At 41.5% G+C, this 25,160-nt stretch overlaps 2 protein-coding genes across 12 annotated transcripts in view; one reads left to right on the top strand and one right to left on the bottom strand.

Moving 5' to 3' along the window:
* The window catches only part of DNTT (DNA nucleotidylexotransferase), a 412,449-nt gene that overhangs the window by 331,570 nt on the left and 55,719 nt on the right, over nt 1–25,160 (bottom strand). For 3 of the 7 annotated variants that reach the window (XM_056529820.1, XM_056529814.1, XM_056529816.1), the window contains exons 1-2: nt 6,948–7,083; nt 3,830–3,946 (exon numbers count right to left, since the gene is read on the bottom strand). In XM_056529820.1, the coding sequence (XP_056385795.1) occupies nt 3,830–3,946; nt 6,948–7,007 (177 nt within the window). In that variant the 5' untranslated portion in view covers nt 7,008–7,083. Of the gene's footprint in view, nt 1–3,829; nt 3,947–6,947; nt 7,084–7,192; nt 7,225–23,579; nt 23,659–25,160 lie in introns of those variants that run through there. The other 4 variants (XM_056529818.1, XM_056529819.1, XM_056529817.1 and 1 more) reach the window with 4 other exon arrangements.
* The window catches only part of LOC130282002 (uncharacterized), a 183,096-nt gene that overhangs the window by 128,897 nt on the left and 29,039 nt on the right, over nt 1–25,160 (top strand). Inside the window, exon 4 of one of the 5 annotated variants that reach the window (XM_056529821.1) lies at nt 15,830–15,905. The exons of 3 other annotated variants lie outside the window; for them this stretch is intronic. In XM_056529821.1, coding sequence (XP_056385796.1) covers nt 15,830–15,905 — 76 coding nt within the window. Of the gene's footprint in view, nt 1–15,829; nt 15,906–23,021; nt 23,128–25,160 lie in introns of those variants that run through there. One more of the 5 variants, XR_008846202.1, reaches the window with a different exon arrangement.

Consider the following 25,160-nt stretch of genomic DNA (forward strand, 5'->3'; position numbering starts at 1 on the left):
GGGGAAATCTTTGGCTCTGATCTTAGCCTTTGTGTCTGATCCTAATCTGTACTTTGGTTCACTTGCTTATAGTTCCTATGCTTTATTCTAACCTTATAACTATAGGAAAACCTCTCAACAAGAATCCTGATGGGGTAACATTGGCCTATAAAGAGGATTCTAGTCTAGTTTGGTTCTGTTCCTGTATACTGTCTTAAAGAGGTAGTCCCATTTAGAAAAAACGTATACTGTATTTAAAGGATGGGTATTAAGTGTCTGATCGCAAGGTGTTGGACTGCCCGGACCCCCACAATCTCCTGTATGGCATTCCGGCTCTCCTTGTGCACAGAGCAGGAATGACACATCCTCTCCATGCATCTCGATGGGAGAGTCAGAGATACATGAGCACACCAGCTTGTGTATCTCCCACTCTCCTATAGAGATGCATGGAGAGCTGAAGCGTGGGCTGGAACAAGAACAAGTTGATTGTAGATTAGACTAGTAAGGTTGTGTGACCTGTGTGTAAGGTATACCCAACTTTAGCAAACCTAGGTCCACTAGACTTGGTCTCCTCAGTAAAAGCAGAGCTGAGGGATGCACATGTGTCCCCACAGGGCAAGGCTCACCAAAACAGAGTTATGTCCCCCCATTTTTCCAGGATAGAAGGCGGGAGCAATTAATGGTCAGGTGCTGAAATGTAACTAGATGACTATCTGTGCATTCAGTCATGGCATCACTAGAGTTTGTGTTACCTGGTGCAGTAGAAAATCGTGTCACCCAACCATCCTAAATAACTGTAAGGGAGCCGTCGGCCAGCGGTATGATGTCATACCATTGCGCCAGCCTTCCAGGGGTCCAGGGATGTGTCACAGCAGCTTATAGGCTACAGAGTTGAAGTGCCTGTAGGCCTGGAACAGTGAATGATGGAGCAGGGAACTGACAGATCCCACTCTGCCTTTCTACTGCTCTGCATCTGCTCAGAGAAAGCAGATGCAGTGACAGGAGGTCGGGGTGACACTACTGCCCAATGATTGCTTCCCCCATGGTGATGTCACCCTACTGGGGGGTTTCATCAATGCATTCATTGCAAGACATGAGAAATATTAAAGGGGTTATCCAGGAATAGAAAAGCACAGCTAATTTCTTTTAAAAACAGCTCCACGTCTGTCTCCAGGTTACGTGTGGTTTTACAACTTGGCTCCATTCACTTCAATGTAACTGGGCTGCAGAACCACACCCAACCCGGAGACAGAAAAGGAGCATTTTTTGAAAGAAAGCAGCTATGTTTTTCTACTCCTGGATAACCCCTTTAACCCTGAGGACTGGTTATACAGTTCACACACACAATGGGGGAGATTTATCAAAACCTGTGCAGAGGAAAAGTTGTCCAGTTGCCCATATCAACCAATCAGATCGCTTCTTTCATTTTTCACAGGCATTGATGAAAATGAAAGAAGCAATCTGATTGGTTGCTATGGGCAACTGGGCAAGTTTTCCTCTGCACAGGTTTTGATAAATCTCCCCCAATATGTATATATATATATTGCGACAGTGTGGCAAGGAAAGGGTGTATTTCCATAGCTCCACCTTTTGCCTAATTAATGAGGTAGCAGAGAGGGGAAGTCTGTTTAAAAGGAAGTCAGACAGTGTAGTCTGGGCTCTCCCCATAAGACAGCAAGGTGGCTTTGGGGGGAGGCAGGGGTCCTGGTGAGGAACACACAGCCCAAGCTGTGAGTGGCCCCAACAGTGATGTGGATGAGACACAGAGGTTGCAAAAGCTGTGTGTGAACAGTGAGTAGAAGGTTGCAGGAGGCATGATTTAACTGGCCAGGAAAAGCCCACCAGTTGATAGTCAGGGTACAATGGATTGTTTAGTCAGTGACTGGACGGTCTAGGGTTTTGTTTGTTCCTATGTTATGTTTTTTTATTTATCCTGCAACCTGTCTAATAAAGCTGTCGAGGAGCCAGACTTGCATAAAGTACTGTTGTTTGCCTGCTGATTGAAGTGGAAACGTGTCCTGTGGCAGTGTCAATGACGATCCCAGAGCTATCCCCAGGGTGAAATCCTTACAACATATATATATATATATATATATATATATATATATATATATATATATATATATATATGTGTGTGTGTGTGTGTGTGTGTGTGTGTATATATATATATATATATATATATATATATATATATATATAAATATATACACATATATGTACCATGATCATTTTTCCTGTATTCTATTTTCATTGCAATCAATTTTTCATTGCATTCTGAAATTTACCACATACTGCAAGGGGCCAGTGATGTGGTACTAAGCCAGACAGAATACCCTATATAATTTCTGTCCCTTTCAGGGCCTGTTTGGCCCTTTTTTTCTTTTTTTTCTGGGGAAGCAGAATAGACCCTGGAACGGGTCAGAACACATCAGACCCTGCCGGGTCCCCATGGTCTTACATTTGCAAATGATGCATGAAATATACGATGAAATTCATATACTTCCAAGCACATTCAATGGTATCTCATTCTGAGGTCTTTCCATATTGGCTTTACTGTAAAAGCAATAACAATTTGGCATTAAACGGCAACCGTAATCTACTCATTTCCTAGACATCCAGTTATTTCATGGCTCCTTTGAAACATTTGGACTGATTGTACTTAAAAAAAAAGGTAGAGTACAGTAATGAATCCGAGGTTGGAAATCAATACCACTCATTATAATGTAACGTGATAGGCCCAATACACTAGAATTAAATGAAAATCAGTTTATTGAAAGCAAGAAATATTCGCAAGCACTCCGTGAGGCTGGAATAAATTGTCCTTTTATGTCTGTAATTAAATTTTACATCATATATAAATGCTAAATTGCTTAGAAGATAGCGGCATCAAATTCTTTGATGATGTGTTATAGCCACAAGACGATAACGCGCAGGGTTGCCTTGAACTCCTACTCAGCAGGTCTGGCATATGTCAACATAAAGCATTTAATGCACAACTGGATGATAATAGAAATGGCTTTGGGTGCATATTTTTTGGAGAATAAGAAAATTGCTCCTGTCCCTGTATATCTGTTTTTATTTGCAAAGCAAGTCATGCATGCTGTGACCTCAATATCCCACTACGCAGAACATGTCCCAGCTTTACATAGTAAGTATTGACTACTTAGCCGCGGTCTCTCCGAGGCCTGAACACCGGGACGCCGTAAAGTAATAATCTTACAGATTATCAGCAGCTGAACCATTGCCTTTTCCAAGCACTCAATAACAGTAAAATGAACCAGATAGCTGTAGTAAGTGCACATGTGAAAAGAAACAGCATTCGATGTCGCTAGGGTGGAACATCACCTATGGATTTTAAGCACATCAGGATGCCGATCAGCCAATAGGTAGAATTGATGGTGGGGAAGAATGGGGGGGAATTATCTCTCTATTACTTGAATTTAAATGTCTTTTGAAAAGTTGACAAGTTGAAACAAGTACATTAAGATTAAGGCCAAGTGAATATCACTGCAGCTTTCAAATTTATATGATTGTTGAATAATCCTTGGAAAATACATGTTGCAGCAAACATGAAAAATAGCCTGTAGTGGAAGAATGCAGAAATCATTTTCGCTATTGATTCCCAAGTGTTTGTAAAATCCTGCCCAGATAAGCCCTATGCAATTAAATGGAATATTTCTGTCCCTGCCAGTACCAGTAACAGCTGAGACATGGCTTAGAAAATCACAATGAAAATTCTATTTCACCGGTATAAGCCTGACCCCCGAGTTCACTTTTTTTCCACTCTACTGCCTACTATATCATTATTTTAGCAAGCAGTTTTGATGACTATGTAGCCAATAATTATTACCGTGAATATTCGGTTGATGTCTTGCAGCGGAGTCCGTCTCTGACACGCATATGGCGACACATGGACAAATGATGAAGAAACCGGTGAATCTAAACTGGCAGAACAATCTTCCTGGACCTGAAGTGAAAAATACATATAAAAACAACAGCAATGTTATAAAAAAAAAAATCTAATGTTTTATGCCCCTTCCATTCTGTCGTACAGAAATTCACAGATGCCCGGCTATCATTTAAAATAGAACGAATTCTCTCTGAATCTGCGCCAATTATAATCCCCGTGGTCATAGAAAGGCGGTTTGCAATTTGATGCAATTAACTTCATGTGTGCGTCGGTACAATCAGCCGTGATTGCCCTTAAATATATTTATGTTGGAGCTTTTCAGAAATGACATGTGCTCGATGGTAAAACGCTGGATGACAAATGAATGCATGCAGATAGCAATTTTTAACAGTTGAGAGTCTTCTAATACAGATTAGTGGAATGCACTTGTTACATTTGTTAAGGGCATAGTTAGAGGAACATGTAATAATAAGAAAAAAAAGGGGAATACCACGGCAAAAAAGATAATAATAGTAGGTTGATTTTTGTGACCTAGTCATCATAAATGGTCCCCATACACAACATCAGAAGGGTCAGAGCCACTAGTGGTCTTCATGGTAGAAATTGTTCTTCCAACAATTCTTCTCTTATGTTTATTCACTTGTTGGCAGCAGTTCTAGTTTTTGCCAGAGTATAAGTCCAAGCCGGGTTTTTGCTGTGTCTGGCTTGAGGTGATTCTTAAGTCTATATAATGGATTTATTTGTTGGTTTTCTGTGCTGGTCATATGAGGCGATGTATGTGTTTGTCTATGTCTGTCCATTCTATTTATGTGGCTTTTCTGGTATAGTGAAAATTCGGCCTATTGAGTTTTCTGGTCCTGTTGTTGTCACATATTTCCATAAGTTGTTTTAGTGGTCGTTGTTGAGTTTTTTTTGTTTGCCTTTATGTGAGGGAACCTGAAAGAATCAACTCCCTGCAAGACAATAACTTTCTTTGGCAACTAACAACTAGAGGTGAGTTATCCTTTGTTTTTTTCTTCTGACATTTAATATGAGCTTGTATGAATTTCCTGTGTGAATTTGTCCTACTGCCCTACCATAAGTCCTGGGGTATCTAAGTACTGGGAGCTATTGTTTGAACCAAGAAATGCAACTGCTAAAGATTAAGCCATGTTCTAAGTCTAAATACCCAACAGCATCGTAACAACTTGTGATACAAGCTAACATAGAAAAAGGCTCTTGCATGTTGGACCATGTGTGCAAACTCTGTGAATGCAGTAGGACCCTTAAAGGGATAATCAAAGATTAGAAAAACAGAGCTGATTACTTAAAAAAACAGCACCACACCTATCCTCAGGTTGTGCGTGGTATTGCACCTCAGTTCCATTGAAATGAATGGTATGGTGCTGCTTTTGGGAAGAAATTAACTCTGTTTTTCTGTTCCTGGATAACCCTTTTAAGAAGAGAATACTCATTTATGATTTTTTGCATCCCTTTTGCTTTTGGGTTGAAAAAATATATGACGTACACCCTTAGGTGTCTATAGGCACTGCAATATTGGAAAATAATGAATGGGTGATCAGCACAAGAGTGATAGACAGGAGAGGAGGAGGACAGACAAGGTCCAATCCCTTATTTTATATACTAGATATCATAGGACAGGGCTAATTTAAACCATAATATGGGGCCCTCTTTCCAGCATGTATTAAATTTATAAACCAAGAAATTTTACATGGCCAAAGGTAAACCTTGAACTTCTAAGTTGAAAAAAGAACAGTAAAAGCAGAAACCAAAAGTCTTTTATAGTTAAAATGTCAAACAACAAGCAGAATGGTTGGCAGATGTTTATATATAGAGCTATCTCACGTAAATCATTTTTCAGGAAATATTTACTATTCCAATTGTGCAAGATTTCTGACATGATTTGCGCAAACATTGTGTTAAAGGGGTTGTGCCACATTTATTAAGAGTCTTAGACCCTTTTTAGCAGTGGGGGAGTAGCTCTGGTAAAATGTGACATTGTTTGAGCTTTACAATCAGATTTCATAAAATGTACCAGAATTTTGGTGCAAGATTCTGGTTCAGTTTACACTAACTAATAGTTTGTCTAAACTTAGACTAGACAGTCTAAGAATGTCACATTTTTATAAAAAAAAAACAAAAAACTTGATGCATTTTAACATATCTGGCACATGTTTAGGGTATGTTCACACTGTGGAAACTCTGCTCGTGGAATTCTGCAAGCGGAGATTCCATCATGCGGCCGCCGCCGAAAATACTTTGGTGGTAGGACCGCGGGGCGCTGCGCTGTCACCATTGATGGCTATGCAGTACTCGCAAAATTCCACGCAAAGAATTAACATGTTCTTTCTTTGCGCAGAACAATTTCAGTGACGGAATTGTCTGCCACAGAAATTCCGCAGTGTGATTGGGTCTCGCGGAAGACCCATTCACACTGATGGTAATGTTCACTGCGTGGAATGCCGCAAGTGGAATTTCACGCAGTGAACAGTACCATCAGTGTGAACGTGTCTTCCGCGAGACCCGATAACACTGCGAAATTTCAGTGGCAGACAATTCCGCCGCTGAAATTGTTCTGCGCAAAGAAAGAACATGTTAATTCTTTGCACGGAATTCCGAAGTGTGAACGTAGCCTTAGACTGTAAATCCTGGATGCTCACATGTTGACAAAGCTGGCATCCTAGCTGTTCCCATAAATAATCCATTGGTAATAAATCTGGTGATCGGACAGGCCAAGGAATGTTGCTATCTGGTGTAGACATTCCTAGGAGGCCCTTGCTGTGTGTGAGCGAGCATTATCCTGCTAATAAAAGCCAATTGGAAGCCATAAGAGGCAACATATATGGCCACAGGATGTCCTGTACATATCACTGATGTGTTAGTGTACCTCTTATCTCTACTAGGGATGCCCAACTGTTATATGTGATGGCTCCCCAGACCATCATGCAAGCAGTTGGAGTAGTTTTTCACTCCACATAAAAGCCAGATTTAAAAGGTTCACTAAAAGGTCTATATACCCAGACCTGACCACACACGTAATAGGTGCCGTGACACCAACCTTTCTTCTGCTAATCAACTGGATAGAAGTGTCTAATGAAGGTGGCACCTGTGTCTGCATGGTGGACAAGAAAACTGTGGGAGCTGCTCATGCATTTTGGATCCTCTCAACTCTTATTCTGTCCGGAGCCTGTGTACAGTGCATGCGTGCCCACCGAACACCTCTAAACAGCTTAGTCAGAACAGCCTAGATGGATGGAAATCTGCCAAAACACCCATCCTGCTTCTATCAGTCCAATGATGTACCCTTTCAAAGTCTGTCAACTGGGCAAAATGTCTTCAGTTATGTTGTAGAGGCATGTCTAGCAGTCAGAATATAAGAAGAACGCTGATTGGTTGCTATGGGCAACTGGGCAACTTTGCTTCTGCACAGGTTTTGATAAATCTCCCCCTAAGAGCCTTTTTAAAGGGGAGCAGAGGAAGCACTTTTATACCCTTATGTGGCAAGACTTAGTGTCTAACCCAACCACAAATGTAATGATTTCAATATCTGCTTGAGACATAATTACATGGCAATTTTACATGGCAGCTTACAACATGGCCCTCATTTACTATTCTAAACTCGACTTGTTTTGTCGTTTTTTTTTTTTTTGTTGCATCTTTGTCTGCAACATGTTGCCGACATTGTGCGCCAGTCTGCGACACGATGGGACATTTTTTCCCGACGGACCCGATGTGGATTCTCCCAAACCCGAAAAAGGGGCATAACCCGACATTTCTGAGCTTTCCCACGTATTTATAAAGCTTTCCAACCCAAATTTGTTGAATTGTTGTGGATTTCCCGACAACTCAGAGGAGTTGGAAACCAAAACCAACAAAACCCACGTGCGACAAACAGGATGCAACATAATAATAAATACCAGGGGGAAAAAGCAGTCGGGTAAGAAAGCAAGATAGACTTACAACCCAGTTTTCTAAGTAAATGAGGGCTATGGTTATCTGGGTTCATTATTTTCAGCCTGTCGAAAGTGTAAAAGAATAAAAAAAAAAAAAACTATAGGTAAAACGTGCAAATATTTATCCTACTAGATAAAAGTAACTTATGGTGTCCAAACAGTACCACCAATTTAGGTCATACAGTATAATCCCTCATTTCAGCCAGACTAGTATTACCTTCAGGGCTTGGAAATCTTCTGTATAGCAAAACCTATAATGCCAAACAAAGATGAAGTAGTTGATGCTCTGAGTGGGCAAATACAGTATAAGCACTATCTAGGCCTTGTAGGTGCTAAATGGGTTGTAAATGCACCATTTGGTACAGTGCAGGAGTATGGGGGGTATTTATCAAAGGATTTATGTGTTTTTATTTTTTTTTACGTAACTTTGGTGCAGTGCTTTGGGGCAGTGTCTTTTTGCGCCAAAGTTTGGCGCATTCTCTCCACTGTCAATTTTACAACTTTCTTAAAATCACACGGTCCTGTGTGTGATTTTAACTTTAGTCAGTAATTCATCATTTGCGCCAATCGATCTTTGGTGCAATTTTGTCGCAAATCCCGCCAAGAAATTTTGCACATAGAAAACATACTTAGCAATATCAGAAAATGTAAAGGCGTCAAAATACATTAAAATTTTTTTTATTGTGAAAGCAGCGACGCCTCCAGGGCCGCTCAATACTATCCTGCGACATTGTTGTCTCTGAGGAACCTTCACCCTCCGTTGAGCCAGCATTGGACATGGCCACACAGGTTCAGGAAAGGTAAGCACTAAAGCAGTGATCTCCAACCTGCGGACCTCCAGATGTTGCAAAACTACAACTCCCAGCATGCCCGGAATGTAGTTTTGCAACATCTGGAGGTCCGCAGGTGGAAGACCACTGCACTAAAAGTAACAACAAAAAAAAAACTACCCAAGTTGAAAATAAAATCCATTTCACATGGTGGCTATAAACCCCACAAAAGAAAATATCTCATGTCGCTTGCTGATATACTGCAGGAGGGACTCCGAAATGGCCGCTCTACAGGGTAAAATATGCGTCCTCTGTGGCGGTAAGTTCTGTGTAAAAGGCGCCGTGAACAGCTGATTTCAACATTTGAGCCAAAATTACTAACAACTTGCACTAAATGATAAATTTGGTGCATGTCCACGAAAACCAAAGTGAAAAAAAAAAGGGTAAAAAGAAACTGTCAACAGGCAAAATTGATAAATATCCCCCTATGTGTTACTGTAGAACTCCTTGAGCAAGGTATGGCACCCTTTGGACATTGTTTGAAACTAGTTGGGCGCTGTATATTCACAAAAAGATCACCGCAGTGATCCACTAGTTCCCTAATTTCCCATATATTAAAAAGGTACAACTTTATTAATTCACACACAAAAGTAAAGATTAAAAAATCAGGGTGTCTCTCTTTCCATATGTTGGATTTGTCAATGAGTACTGCTGTAACTCACTTATTGAGATACTGTATGCACCTGCAGTGTGCCATACAGGTAGGAGAGGACACCGTGTTTAAAATCAGTTTGCAGCCCCCCCTCGACATGTTTCACCGTTCACACGGCTTTGTCAAGAGGCAATGGGGCTATGAGCAAAAAACGCCAATACGGGGGTTTATATCACCTCCTATCATGACATCATCGTGCAGGAAGTGCCTCGTTTTGATTGGTGGAGATGCCATTCCCCCAATCGTCTCCGTTTGCTATTGATTGATAGCTATGCAATCCTATCAAGATGCCATTAGTCCCACCTAGCACCTCTATTGTATATGTTAGTCATGGCAACAACGTCACATGACTGGTGACGTGCCTGCGTCATGATCCCTGCGCCGGCACTTCGCTGTCAGCGATCACTAGGTGGGCGCTGTATGGATGTATGTGGCCATTGCTTGGTCTCACGTGAGAACAGCATGGTTCGAAGGGTAAAGTATCTCATTCTATGGACCCTACTTGCAGTGTGGACAAAGTATGGCACTATTTGGGTGCATCTGACCGGCTGAATTAAAGAAAACCCTGGGAGAAAACGGCAAGTTACCAGTCATGGCCCACTCCCTGGTATATTAGTCTTCCATGACACTTCTTACAATTAATATGTGTTGTTGTTTTTTTTTTATTTTAGTTGTTTTTTTTTGGGGGGGGGGGAGGGGGGGACACCTCTGGCAAGCATTTATGAGGAACCTGTACCTAAAATACTTATTAGGGAACCTGAGGTCAGAATCCAATAAATAACCTTGATACTAATTACATTAACAAAAAAAAAAAAACAACTAGAAATTATTTTTATTCAAAAGGTTAAGCTTTCACAGCATTTTGCCGAAGTCAGTTTAATCATGTAGAAAATCACAAAGGTAGAACAGTTTTTTGTTTTTTTTTAGCCAAATAAATGGAAGAAAAATAACAAAAGGCCCTTAAGGAGCACTTGAGAGTTGAGTAATATACTGCATTAGAAATATTACTTATGGCTACATGCTGCTTGAGTGCAAGTGCAACAATGAAAATTTAGTGAGGATCAAATAATACAGAATAAATGTGCATGGATGACGGAAAAAAATAATAAAATTGTACCTTGTTTAACCTTCAAAAACAGGCGATTTGCAACAGAGGAAAAATAATGGCTGATAATATGGCTGTAAATAGGAGGTGACCTTTCAAATAGAAGGTTAATTAAAAAATATTTATATAATCAACAATGTCAGGACCACAGATAAAGGGCAATTTCCCAGCAGGACATCTCAGAGGCTGACACCTTCATTATTGTGTTTTACTTGGACAATGGGTTCATTAATGGAAACAGTGTATGAAAAATAATTCCATGAACTAAAGAAGAAAGTATTCACTGCATCTGACCTTAAAGGGGTACTCCGGTGATTTTTTTTTCAAATCAACTGGTTTCGTAAAGTTAAACAGATTTGTAAATTGCATCTATTAAATAATATTTACCCTTCCAGTACTTATCAGCTGCTGTGTGCTCCAGAGGAAGTTGTGTAGTTCTTTTCAGTCTGACCACAGTGCTCTCTTTCTGACACCTCAGTCTGTGTCAGGAACTGTCCAGAGTAGGAGCAAATCCCCACAGCAAACCTCTCCTGCTCTGGACAATTCCTGACACAGACAGAGGTGTCAGAAGAGAGCACTGTGGCGTCAGACTGAAAAGAACTACACAACTTCCTCTGGAGCACACAGCAGCTGATAAGTGCTGGTAGGATTAAGATTATTTAATATAAGTAATTGACAAATCTGTTTAACTTTCTGGAACCAGTTAATATGAAATAAATAGTTTTCCACCAGAGTACCCCTTTAATCAAACCCTTAACCTAGAATAATGTATACCTTATTTGTACACTGTGTTAAGGTGAACCTGTCCCGTTGAGCATGTAGTGTGATGTCTGGCATTATAAAATGAGTAGATTAAAATATAGTGTTGTTGGAAAAGAATCAATATAGCTTTCATTTTATTCATTTAAGTGTCTGCTCATTCTGGGCCTAGGAGTCCAGTGGGTGGTCCTAATCAGTGAGTGACATCTTTGTATGCCTGCTCATTAAGTGTAGGCTATCAGTCAATTAGTGAGACTGCCCACTGGACTCCTAAGCTCAAGAGAGTTCAACAAACTATAGCAAATCTCTTAAATAAGAACTATGTATTAATCTCCTCAGATCCTCCTGAACAGAATTTTCCGCAATCTATTGATTCATATAAACAGAATGTTACATTTCAGGATGGGCAGAGGCTGATTGCACTGTTCTTAAAGGGTACCTTCTGACATTGAGTCCAGAAAACTCCCCCCCCCCCCCCCCATGACCTCTCAGTGACCATTACTTTACAGAACACTGGCACATCTGTCCATGTATGATTGTGGCCCTCATTTGCTAAGAAAATCGGGTTGTAAGTCTATGTTGCTTTCTTACCCGACTGCTTTTTTCCCCTGGTATTTATTATTATGTCGCATCCTGTTTGTCGCACGTGGGTTTTGTTGGTTTTGGTTTCCAACTCCTCTGAGCTGTCGGGAAAAAATCCACAACAATTCAACTAATTCAGGTTGGAAACCTTAATAAATATGTGGGAAAGCTAAGAAATGTCGGGTAACGCCCCTTTTTCGGGTTTGGGAGAATCCACATCGGGTCCGTCGGGAAAAAATGTCGCATCGTGTCGCAGACTGGCGCAGGATGTCTGCGACATGGCACAGACAAAGATGCGACAAAAAAACCCGACAAAAGAGGTCGGGTTTAGAATAGTAAATGAGGGCTTGTGTGTTGTGGTGCAGCCAAGATGTATCTACTTTAATGGAGTTGAGTAGCAATGTTAAGCACAACCCATAGAAAGGTGCAATGCTGTTTCTGGAAGGAAGCAACCATGTTTTTCTACTTCTTTACAATCCCTTTAAAGGGGTACTCCGGTGGAAAACAATTAATTTTTTATTTTTTTTAAATCAACTGGTGGAAGGAAGTAAAACAGATTTGCAAATTACTTCTATTTAAAAATCATAATCCTTCCAGTACTTATCAGCTGCTGTATGCTCCACAGGAAGCTCTTTTCTTTTTGAATTTCTTAAATGGGCACTGTCATAGAGACATGTCAAAAGTTTTAATCTGTCTGGGTCTGGAGCCAGGAGAAGAACACAAGGGCACTTGCACTTTTGCACAGACAAGAAAAGAATATTACTGTGACTAGAGGAACTGTTTGCACTTTATTCTGGTATAGTAATAAGAGCTGTACCTGATTTGATAAGTCTGGAAGTATATATTGGAAGTTGCAATAGCCGAAGAGAGGCCTCACATTGCACCAAGGGTGATGGATTTTTATAGAATTTAAACTAAATAAAATTGACTTTTAAAGGTTCCCTTGTTTGTCATCACTTTTTATAGAAGAGCACAATAAGCATATTTTCTCTTGGTTTTATGCCATGTGACTGAGACAGATTTTAGAATGTAACTCTATGGGACTATCTTGCTCTGTGCAGTTCCTGACATGGAAAGAGGTGTCAGAAGAGGCACTGTGGTCAGACAGGAAAGACCTACACAACTTCCTCTGTAGTATACAGCAGCTGATAAGTAGAGATGAGCGAACTTACGGTAAATTCGATTCGTCACGAACTTCTCGGCTCGGCAGTTGATGACTTATCCTGCATAAATTAGTTCAGCTTTCAGGTGCTCCCGTGGGCTGGAAAAGGTGGATACAGTCCTAGGAGACTCTTTCCTAGGAATGTATCCACCTTTTCCAGCCCACCGGAGCACCTGAAAGCTGAACTAATTTACGCAGGATAAGTCATCAACTGCCGAGCCGAGAAGTTCGTAACGAATCGAATTTACTGTAAGTTCGCTCATCTCTACTGATAAGTACTAAAAGGATTAAGATTTTTAAATAGAAGTAATTTACAAATCTGTAAAACTTCATGGGACTAGTTGATTTAAAAACTTTTTTTTTTCTTCTTTTTCGGAGTACCCCTTAAAGTGAAAGACTTGGTTGGCAGTCTGTGCAAATCTTGTAGATATCACTGTTGACAGCCACCTACCTGCACACCCACCTTAAAATTTTTTCCTGAATATAGGAGAATCCGAATCCCGATAGGTGCAGAACCCTGAGATCTATCCACCTATCCACTTATCTTTCAGATACACCATAAATGTCTATGATGGAATAAAAGACGCTTTAATACAATGAAGTATCCCCTTTTACATATAGTCCCATCTTTTCAGTAGCTTCAGTGCGTGAATGTATGCAGTCTGCCCATTAAGTCATGATTAAATTCTCATGGCAAAATGTCAGCTATTTCTCATTTTATCTATAACTATCCGCTTGAAAATGAAGACGTACACTTTAGAGGAAAAAAAAGTTGAACCAGCAGACTTTTCAGATCAGGTTTGGGTTCAGCTGTGTCTTAGCTTTTTCCATTCTGTTTCATTATCATCCTGGATATTTGAAGTTTTCAGTGATGGTATTTCTCTTTAATATTGAAGTTTTCAGCCTATTGCTAAAAAAGATTCTGGATGTTCCATATCCTTCATCTTTAATTGAAATGAATGTCCTTTGTATTGAATTTTGGGATTAGCAAATCCTTTTTTGAATGTTTTTAAAGGGGTATTCCGCTCCTGGCATCTTACCCCCTATCCAAAGGATAGGGGATAAGATGTTAGATCGCCGCGGTCCCGCTGCTGGTGACCCCGGGGATCGCCGCTGCGGCACCCCACTATCATTACTGCGCAGAGCGAGTTCGCTCTGTGCGTAATGACGGGCGATACAGGGGCCGGAGCAGCGTGACATCATGGCTCCGCCCCTAATGACAAGTCTATGGCAGGGGGCGTGACGACCACCATGCCCCCTCCCATAGACTTGTATTGACGGGGGCGGGCCATGATGTCACGAGGGGCGGAGCCGTGACGTAACGATGCTCCGGCCCCTGTATTGCCTGTCATTACGTGCAGAGCGATCTTGCTCTGCACAGTAATGATAGCGGGGTGCTGCAGCAGCGATCCCCGGGGTCCCCAGCAGCGGGACCCCGGCGATCTGACATCTTATCCCCTATCCTTTGGATAGGGGATAAGATGTCTAGGGGCGGAGTACCCCTTTAAAGATAACCTTCTTGATAGATAGCCAGGTCCACATATAAGGTAATGTCTGTCTATGGGACAAGCTTGGTTGTCCACCAAAAGTCTGACTGCATAATCTTTTGTAAATGCCATTTCTGCATAGGTAGAACAGTGTTTCCCAACCAGGGTGCATCCAGCGGTTGCAAAACTAAAATTCCCAGCATGCCCGGACAGCCGTCGTAGTTTTGCAACAGCTGGAGGCAGACTGAGGGAGATATATCATAGCTTAAAGGGGTACTCTGGTGAATTTTTACATATTTTTTTAAATCATCTGGTGCCAGATTTGTAAATCACTTCTATTAAAAAATCATAATCCTTCCAGTACTTATCAGCTACTGTATACTACAGAGGAAGTCCTTTTCATTTTGAATTTATTTTCTGTCTGACCACAGTGTTCTCTGCTGACACCTCTGTTCATGACCGGAACTGTCTAGAGCAGGAGAGGTTCGCTATGGGGATTTTCTCCTGCTCTGGACAGTTTCTGACATGGACAGAGATGTCAGTAGAGAGCACTGTGGTCAGACTGAAAAAAACAACTCAACTTCCTCTAGAATATACAGCTTCTGATAAGTACTGGAAGGATTAAACATTTTTAATAGAAGTAATATACAAATCTGTTTAACTTTCTGGCACCAGTTGACAAATGGTTTAAAATACAGATGTCATTTCATCAGTTTATTTTTTTATTGCAAAAAAAACAGTGTATGAATATAACCGTCGTTTTGTGGCTTTATAATATACCATCCATAGACTCCTATTGGGTTTAACTGTTGCTTCACATGCCTCCAGTTTCATACAAGGTTTTTTTCAGACTAATTCCATATGGATTTTTGTCATGCCTCGTCGGTTGCCATATTATGAAGCCGTTCTCTCCTAGAACAAGTGCTCCTCAAGGTGAATCACTCTGTAATACAGTGCCATACTAAGACACCATATGGCTGCCCATCGTGTGCCTTGGGCTTATTCTTCAGCCTATTAACAAAAAGATGGAAGAAACAGGTAGGAGAGTTTTTGTACATTACTAAAGTTACTCACTCAAGGAAAACTACCTTGTGAGAATTACAACCTGTGGTGAGCAAAAAATATATATATTCCCACCACATGATACGTGGAGTCATTTTATGCTGTTTATTCTTAAAAGTTTTCATAGAAAACTTTTCGATAAAAATGCCACTATTTGTGTTGCCTTGTAAACTACTTATGCACTGCCCTAAATTCAGGGGACACCGTCTATATCTAGAGCATATGTTCTGCAGCGTTTTCAATATTTAAATGTTCTTACTGTAGCGTGCAGGCTGTTTGCACATGGGAGCCAATTAGCACAAAAGTACACTAAGGGAATAAAGTTTTTTCTTTCTTTCTTCACCTCAGGAACAGGTGACTCCCTCTACGCAGCAAAGACAACCTGCTTTTCTGAATGTTTCCCAGCATTTGGACACCTCATTAGGTAACGCCATTATTCTCTAGGCGGGTACTGTATATGGTGTCCAGCCTGGGTGTCATTTTGACAGGCAATTAGGCTGTTTTAGACATAATTGGCTGCAAATTGCAATGTGTAGGGGCCTGAATGACCTCTGAACTTCATAAATTCTTGAGCTACGTCAACAGTAAATTTAGTGGGATGAAGACAGCACTAGACAGGTTGTATATTGGTATGACGTGCACAGACTATAGTGCTGTATGTGTGACTGAATAACAAATATTTCGTTATTTTGAGGATAGGATATGCAAAATGAAGTTTCTACTTCATAGAATTTCCCCCCACTTTCGGTGTAGCCTTTATGATAATTCTTGCTCTGCTGGCAAAGGGAACCTGTTCTACTGAAAATATGGCTCAATGTATAGAACTTATGTTATCAAGCAGGGGGAGCTGAGCAGATTGGTTTAAAGTTTGGTGGAAAAGATAGAGTATAACTTAGTATTTATTCTTTGAAATCTCTGACAATTCTGAGCTTACAAGTCAAGTGGGCGGTCCTACTCAGTAATTGGCAACTATCTCTGTAGGCATGCTGATATGGGGAAGGTTGACGCATGAGCTACCAATGGAATGAGCTACTGTGGGGTTGAAAGGGGGTTCTATGACATAGCTACTATTAATAGATATGTGGCAATTATTTACTATTATTATTCAAATTATAAAAGTATAAGGTCTACATGTTTTAGCTATTAGAATTTAACCCGTCCAGGACACAGGGAGTACAGGTACGCCCTGACGTCCAAGGACTTAAGGAAATCATTCAGCAGGCACCCTGTGCAAACCCCTGGGGGGCGGTCAATTTAGACCGGCAATTAGCGACGATTTCAGGTCAATGGGGTCTCCGGTGACCAGGAAAAAAGGGTGATAGGTGCCGTCCGAATGGTGGCACCTTACGATCCCGTGATTGGTCGGTCGGAATGACCGACCAATCACTTTCCTGCTGGGCGGTGCTCACTGGTCATCGGGACAGCGATCGGGGCCCTACCTGCCTGTGTGGAGGTAGAAGGGGTCCCTTCAGGTGGCGGCAGCGGCAGGAGCAGTGAAGGCAGCGGAAGGAGCAGCGGCGGTGGAGATGGCAGAATACAGCAGGAGGTGAGGCCTGTTCGCCTACTGCTGTTGCTTAGCAACAACTCCCAGTATGCACAGCCAAAGGGCATGCTGGGAGTTGTAGTTTTGCAACAGCTGAAGGTGCAACTACAACTCCCAGCATGCCCTTTGGCTGTCCATGCATGCTGGGAGTTATAGTTATGCAACAGCTGGAGGCACAGTGGTTGAAAAACACTGAGAGTTTACTTAACTCCCAGCATGTACGGTCTGTCAGATCATTCTGGGAGTTGTAGTTTTGTAAAAGCTGGAGGCACACTGGTTGAGAAACACTGAGTTAAGTAACAAACTCTAAGTGTTTTGCAACCAGTTTGCCTCCAGCTGTTGTATAACTATAACTCCCAGCATGCACAGACAGCCAAAGGGCATGCTGGGAGTTGTAGTTTTGCAACAGCTGGATGTTAGCCCCCCCCCCCCCATGTAAATGTACAGGGTACATTCACACAGGCAGGGGTTTACAGTGAATTTCCATTTGTGCTGCGGCAAATTTTCCACTGCAGCTCAAACTCTCAGCGGGAAACTCGCTGTGAACCCGCCAATGTGAATGTACCCTATAAACACTACACTACACTACACAAAATAAAAAGTAAAACACTAAATATACACCCTTACACAGTTACACCCCCCCCCCACCCCTACTAAAAATGAAAGACGTCTCCAAAATGAAGGCTTCAGCTGTTGCATAACAACAACTCCCAGTATTGACGGACAGCCATTGACTGTCCAGGCATGCGGGGAGTTTTGCAACAGCTGGAGGCACCCAGTTTGGGAAACAGTGTCATAGGTTAATGCTTGCATCTGGATCCATCCCAATGCAAATCCCTAATTTAAGCCTCAAATGCGCATGCACTATCTCACTTCAGAACCCTGTAGTATTTCAAGGCAACATATGGGGTATTTCCGTACTCGGGAGAAATTGCCTAACAAATTTTGGGGGCTTCTTCTCCTTTTACCCCTTATGAAAAGGTAAAGTTAGGGTCATGCCAGTGTGTCATTGTAAAAAAAAAAATATTTACACTAACATGCTGGTGTTGCCCCATACTTCTTATTTTCACAAAAGGTAAAAGGAAAAACAGACCCCCAAAATTTGTAACACAATTTGTCCTGAGTACAGAAATACCCAATATGTGGATGTAAAATACTTTGCGGGCGAACAACAGGGCTCAGGAGTGAGAGCGCACTATGTACATTTGAGGCCTAAACTGGTGATTTGCACAGGGGTGGCTGATTTTACAGCAGTTCTAACATAAACAAAAAAAAAAATACCCACATGTGACCCCATTTTCGAAACAACACCCCTCATGGAAGGTAACAAGGGGAATAGTGAGCCTTAACACCCCACAGGTGTTTGATGAATTTTCATAAAGGTTGTTCATAAAAGCATTTTTTTTTTTCACTAAAATGCTGGTGTTTGCCAAAATTTCTCATTTTCACAAGGGAAAATAGGAAAAATCCCCCAAAAATTAGCATCCCCATTTCTTCTAATTAAGGAAATACCCCATATGTGGATGTAAAGTGCTCTGTGGGCGCACTACAGGGCTCAGAAGAGAATGAGCTCCCTTGGGCTTTTAGAGAGAGAATATGTCCATAATTGAAGGCCATGTGTGTTTACAAAGCCCCCATGGTGCCAGAACAGTGGACCTCCCCTCACATGTGACCCCATTTTGGAAACTACACCTCACACATAATGTAATAAGGGGTGCAGTGAGCATTTACACCCCACAGGTTTCTGACAGATGTTTGGAACAGTGGTCTGTGAAAATGGAAAATTTTATTTTTCATTCTTTACAGCCCACTGTTCCAAAGATCTGTCAAATGCCAGTGGGGTGTAAATGCTCACTGGACCCCTTAATAAATTCTGTGAGGGGTGTAGTTTCCAAAATGGGGTCATGTGGGTGGGGGGGGGGGGGCTCCACTGTTCTTGCACCATGGGGGTTTTGTAAATGCACATGGCCCCCGAATTACATTCCAAACAAATTCCCTCTCCAAAAGCTCAATGGCGCAACTTCTCTTCTGAGCATTGTAGTTTGCCCGCAGAGCACTTTACATCCACATATGGGGTATTTTCATACTCAGAAGAAATGTTGTTAACATTTTGCAAGGCATTTTCTCCTATTACCTCTTGTGAAAATAAAAAATTGGGGTAACACCAGCATTTGAGTGAAAAAAATCAAATTTTTCATTTACACATCCGACTTTAACGAAAAGTCATCAAACACCTGTGGGGTATTACGGCTCACTGTACTCCTTCGTTACGTGCCTTGAGGTGTGTAGTTTCCAAAATAGTATGCCATGTGTTTATTTTTTTGTTTTTTTTTGCTGTTCTGGCACCATAATGGCTTCCTAAATGCTACATTCCACCCAAAAACCAATTCAGCAAAATTTGCTTTCAAAAAGCCAAATGTGGCTCCTTCTCTTCTGAGCATTGTAGTGTGCCTGCAGAGCGCTTTACATCCACACATGGGGTATTTCCATACTGGGGTAACACATTTTGGTTACCTCTTAGCATGTTAGTAAAAAATAAATAAAACAAATGTTTAATTTACATATCTGACTTTACAGAAAAGTCGTCAAACACCTGTGGGGTGTTAAGGCTCACTGTACCCCTTGTTACGTGCCTTGAGGGGTGTAGCTTCCAAAATGGTATGCTTTTTTTTATTTTTTATTTTTTGCTGTCCTGGTACCATAGGGGCTTTCTAAATGTGACATGCCCCCCAAAAACCATTTCAGCAAAATTCACTCTCCAAAATCCCATTGTTGCTCCTTCACTTCTGAGCCCTCTAGTGCACCCACAGAGCACTTAAAGGGGTTCTCCGGTGCTTAGATATCTTATCCCCTATCCAAAGGATAGGGGATAAGATGCCTGATCGTGGGAGTCCCGCCGCTGGGGACCCCCGGGATTTTGCACGCGGCACCCCGTTTGTAATCAGTCCCTGGAGCGTGTTCGCTCCGGGTCTGATTACTGTCGATCACGGGGCCGGCGGCGTGTGACGTCACACCTCCGCCCCGTGTGACCTCACGCTCCGCCCCTCAATGCAAGTCTATGGGGGGGCGTGACAGCTATTTGGATAGGGGATAAGATGTCTAAGCAACGGAGAACCCCTTTAACATCCGCATATGATGTATTTCCTTACTCGAGAGAAATTGGGTTACACATTTTTACCCCTTGTACCTACTACTTTTACCCCTTGTAAAAAAAAAATAATAAACTGGGTCTATAAGAACATGCGAGTGTAAAAAATGAAGATTTTGAATTTTCTCCTTCACTTTGCTGCTATTCCTGTGAAACACCTAAAGGGTTAACAAACTTTCTGAATGTAATTTTGCATACTTTGAGGGGTGCAGTTTTTATAATGTGGTCATTTCTGGGGTATTTCTAATATGAAGGCCCCACAAATCCACTTCAAAACAGAACTGGCCCCTGAAAAGTTCAGATTTAGAAAATTTTGTGAAACATTGGAAAATTGCTGCTGAACTTTGAAGCCATCTGATGTCTTCCAAAAGTAAAAACATGTCAACTTTATGATGCAAATATAAAGTAGACATATTGGCCCACATTTATCATTGTAGTGTAAGTGAAGCATTTTTTTACACCTTTTTTTGTGTGCTGGTAATATGTAGGAACACCAAATTTATTAAATGTTCAAAGAGCATATGATACATTTTGTGCAGGTCACATTTTCTGAAATTTCTCTCTTCACATTCACCAAAAAGCTAAGTCTGGGCTGGTGTAGTTTTAGAGACTTTTCAGTGGCTTTGCGCCGTTTTTGCTCCTTTTAACAAAAAGGTGCAGTTGATAAAACCCTTCCATATAATATCTATTGCCAAAATCAGCATCAACTCAAAATCATCAGAAATGTGTAAAGTAAGGGGGCAAAAAACCCTGCTTGCTCCTTTTTTGCCCCTTTTTTAGACACAAAAAACTGTCTAAAGACAATGATAAATGTGGGCCATTGTATATGTCAATCAATATATATCATTTATTTGGTATATCTATTTTTCTTACAAGCAGAGAGCTTCAAAGTTAGAAAAATGCAAAATTTTCAACTTTTTCACAAAATGTTTGAATTTTTCACCAAGAAATTATGTAAGTATCGACAAAAATTTACCACTATGTTAAAGTAGAATAGGTCACGAAAAAACTAAACTAAAATCAAATTGATAAGTAAAAACATCCCAGAATTATTAATGCTTAAAGTGAAAGAGGTCAGATGTGAAAAAAATTCTCTCGTCCTTAAGGTCATATGGGCTTGGTCCTTAAAGGGGTTCTCCACTGCCCTGCCTTCCGGAGCTCCGCTCGCAGCGTCCGAAAGTTTATTTCTCCGAACGCTGTGTGCGAGCTTCCGTGTTCGAGGCCGCCCCCTCGTGACGTCACGCCAGCCCCCTCGTGACGTCATGCCATCCCCGTCGTGACATCACGCCTGCCCCCTCAACGAAAGTCTATGGGAAGGGGGCGTGACAGCGGTTTTGCCCCCTTCCCATAGACTTTCGTTGAGGGGGCGGGCATGACGTCACGAGGGGGCGGCCTCGAACATGGAATAATAAACTTCCAGACACTGCGAGCGGAGCTCCGGAAGACAGGGCAGTGGAGAACCTCTTTAAGGGGTTCTAGAGGTTCCGCTGGAGGACTGCTCTGAGTTCTGTACCCTGTCTGCTCAGCCCCTTCATTGCACTGACTGGCTTGACTGGCAGGAGTCCAGCTGCTTCCTAGCCTGCGCTGCTTCACAGTACATTGTATGTATGTGTATTGACGTTTGATTGCTAACAAAGTTATTTTCATGATACTGCTCTATAAGGGATATATACCAAGTTAGCAGGTATTATTATTATAATAATAATAATCCAGAAGTGATCTTCCCCGTACACTAAACTCTATTATATTATCATTGAGGGAGGCACAAGACATAGGGACACACTGGGATTTTAGTAGTGTCCTATTATTTCTGTTTGCAGCATTTTTATTTATTTATTTTTATTAATGTGTGTCTCAAGCAGGAAACTTAAACCCTGGGGAGTGTCATGGAGGATGGTTGGAGACCTCCAAAAGGGTTTTGGTTGATTAACTTTTTGGCTAACAGTAGGAAGTAAAATGAGGAATAAATATTGACAAAAATAGTATGTAGGAACCCAGCTTCACTTCTCTACATCCATACAAGTACATGGGTACTAAAAGTGTACCTGTCAGATCCCACATCAACATCAACAAAAAAGAATGAATATGTCACTTAGTACCTAATCCTGGCCATGTACATCTAATTTTTTGCCTCTATCACCTATATTTATCATAAAAATCCCTCTTTTCATTAGCTCACAATGCTATAAATCCTCTCAGGGAAAAGGGGGCATGTCCCACCTTGTGGTGGAGGGAGGTGGTTGGTGTGTCTGCTCATGTAGCCTTGTCAGTGGTGTCTTCAGCTTTTGGGGGGGGGGGGGCACACTTAGGGCCATGACAAAAGTAAGGGGGTGGGGGCTATTACACAATGCTACATACTGTACATTACACCAGAATATAGTAGCGCTGCACTCTGTGCTGCTAGGATATAATCGTGCCACACACTACACTGCTAGGATATCATGATGCCATATGCTGTGCTGTCAGGATATCATAGTGCCACATTATGTACCCCAGGACTTAATAGTGTCACAATTTGGGCTGCCAGAATAAAATAACGCCACACACTGTGCTGCTAGGATATAATAAAGCCACACACTGTGCTGCTAGGATATAATAAAGACACATACTGTGCCATTAGGATAGTAGTGCCACACACTAAAAAAAAAAAAATTTAAAAGAAAAGGTAATAGATGTGCATTAACCCCTCGCCTAATAAAAGTTAAAGGGTAGGGTCACATGACACAGATCTCCATAGCGTATGTTACTGCTAGTTACCCAACCCTTAGTGTTCCTCCAGCTTTTTCCCCCTGCTCACAGTGGCAATCGGTCACTCTGAGCATTCACACAGGACGAAATGCTGTGCGAGTCACAGCACGCTTGTGCAGTGGCGACGCATGCCCCTGTGTGACTGCTCGGAGCAGAGGACTGCCGCTGCGAGCAGGGGGAAAAAGCTGGAGGAACACTAAGGCTCAGGTAACTAGCAGTAAAATACTCTGCGGATCCATGTCGTGTGACCCTACCCTAAATCACCCCTTTTTCCCCATTTTTAAAGAAAATAATGTAAACAAAAACAATGTAAACATAAATGTGCATGGTGTCGCCACGTGCATAAATGTCTGAATTATTAAAATATACCATTATTGAAAAGGCAAAGTTAATGTCATAAACATAAAAAAGAAAAAAAATATTATAATAATAATAATAATAATAATAAAAACAGGTCACTTCATATACCAGAAAAAAAAATTATAAAAAGTGATCAAAAAGTCCAATCAAAACAAAAATGGTACAGATAAAAACTATTGATCATCGCACAAAAAGTGACCCTCATACATCCTTGTATGCAGCCCTAGTATACAGATATATAAACACCCATCACACAGACAAATAAACATACAGTACACACAGTAAATACATGTACACACCATGGGGAAGATTTATCAAAACCTGTCCATAGGAAAAGTTCTCCAGTTGCCCATAGCAACCAATCAGATTGCCTCTTTCATTTTTCACAGGCCTCTTTAAAAATGAAAGAAGCGAGCTGATTGGTTGCTATGGGCAACTGCACCACTCTTCCTGTGCACAGGTTTTGATAAATCTCCCATATATATATATATATATATATATATATATATATATATATATATATATATATACACACACACATATAGATATATAAACACACATTACACAGGTATATACATACACAGAACACACATTATAGACATGTACACATCACACATACACTAGATTGCACATCACATACACACAGGGCTGATTTTAGGCTTAGAGTGGCCCTGGGCAAAATCAAAAGTGGGGCCCCAAAAGTCGTAATAGTGCACTAACCAGATTTGCACATTTTTGGTCACTGCAAATACCATAAGAAAAATATCTAAAAAGCAATTGAAAAGTCCCATCAAAACAAATATGGTACCGATAAAAACTTCAAATCACAGTGCAAAAAATGACCCTCATACATCCCCATATACAGAAAAATAATAGAGTTATAGGAATCAGAATAGTACAATTTTATATTTTTGTATAGTTCCCCCACATTAGGTTGTAGTTCCCCCACATTAGACTGGCAGTATAAGTCCACCCACATTAGATTGGCAGTATAGTTCCCCCCACATTAGGTTGGCAGTATAGTTCCCCCACATTAGGTTGGCAGTATAGTTCCCCCACATTAGGTTGGCAAAATAGTTCCCCCACATTAGGTGCAGTATAGTTCCCCTACATTAGGCGCAGTATAGTTCCCCCACATTAGGCGCAGTATAGTTCCCCCACATTAGGCGCAGTATAGTTCCCCCACATTAGGCGCAGTATAGTTCCCCCACATTAGGCGCAGTATAGTTCCCCCACATTAGGCGCAGTATAGTTCCCCCACATTAGGTGCAGTATAGCTCCCCCACATTAGGTGCAGTATAGCTCCCCCCACAGACATACAGCCTTCAGCCTGCATGCACTACCTCCTGGCAGCCCCTGCATTTTTAAAGTTAACGCAGGGCAGCAGAAAGGTAACCTGGACATCCTTGTGTCCCGAAAAGATCTTTCGGGACACATGGATGTCCCGAATGTGACGGGCCCCCTGCGGGCTGCTCAGTGGCGAATCCAGGGGGGAGCAGCCTGCAGGGAGCCTCCTGGGGGATGGGGGCCCTGGGAAATTGCCCGGATTGACCCGCCCTAATGCCGGCCCTGCATACACATTATAAGCACACATTCTGGCACAGATAGAATTTCTGGCACAATGCGCCAGAATCTGTCGCACAACTCGACAAAATATGTCGGATTTGCAGTAGTAAATGAGGGCCACAGTGTATACATGTACACATCACATACACATTATAAGCACACATTACACACAGTATATACATGTGCTCATCACATACACATTATACGCACACATTACACAAAGTGCACTTACTATTCCACCATCCTGGAGGCAGAAGCACGTCTATGGCCTCCATGTGCTGCAGACTTCCTCCTCATCCTCTCTTCTCATCCAC

This window comes from Hyla sarda, chromosome 7, assembly GCF_029499605.1.
Source record: "Hyla sarda isolate aHylSar1 chromosome 7, aHylSar1.hap1, whole genome shotgun sequence".
Lineage (NCBI taxonomy): Eukaryota > Metazoa > Chordata > Amphibia > Anura > Hylidae > Hyla > Hyla sarda.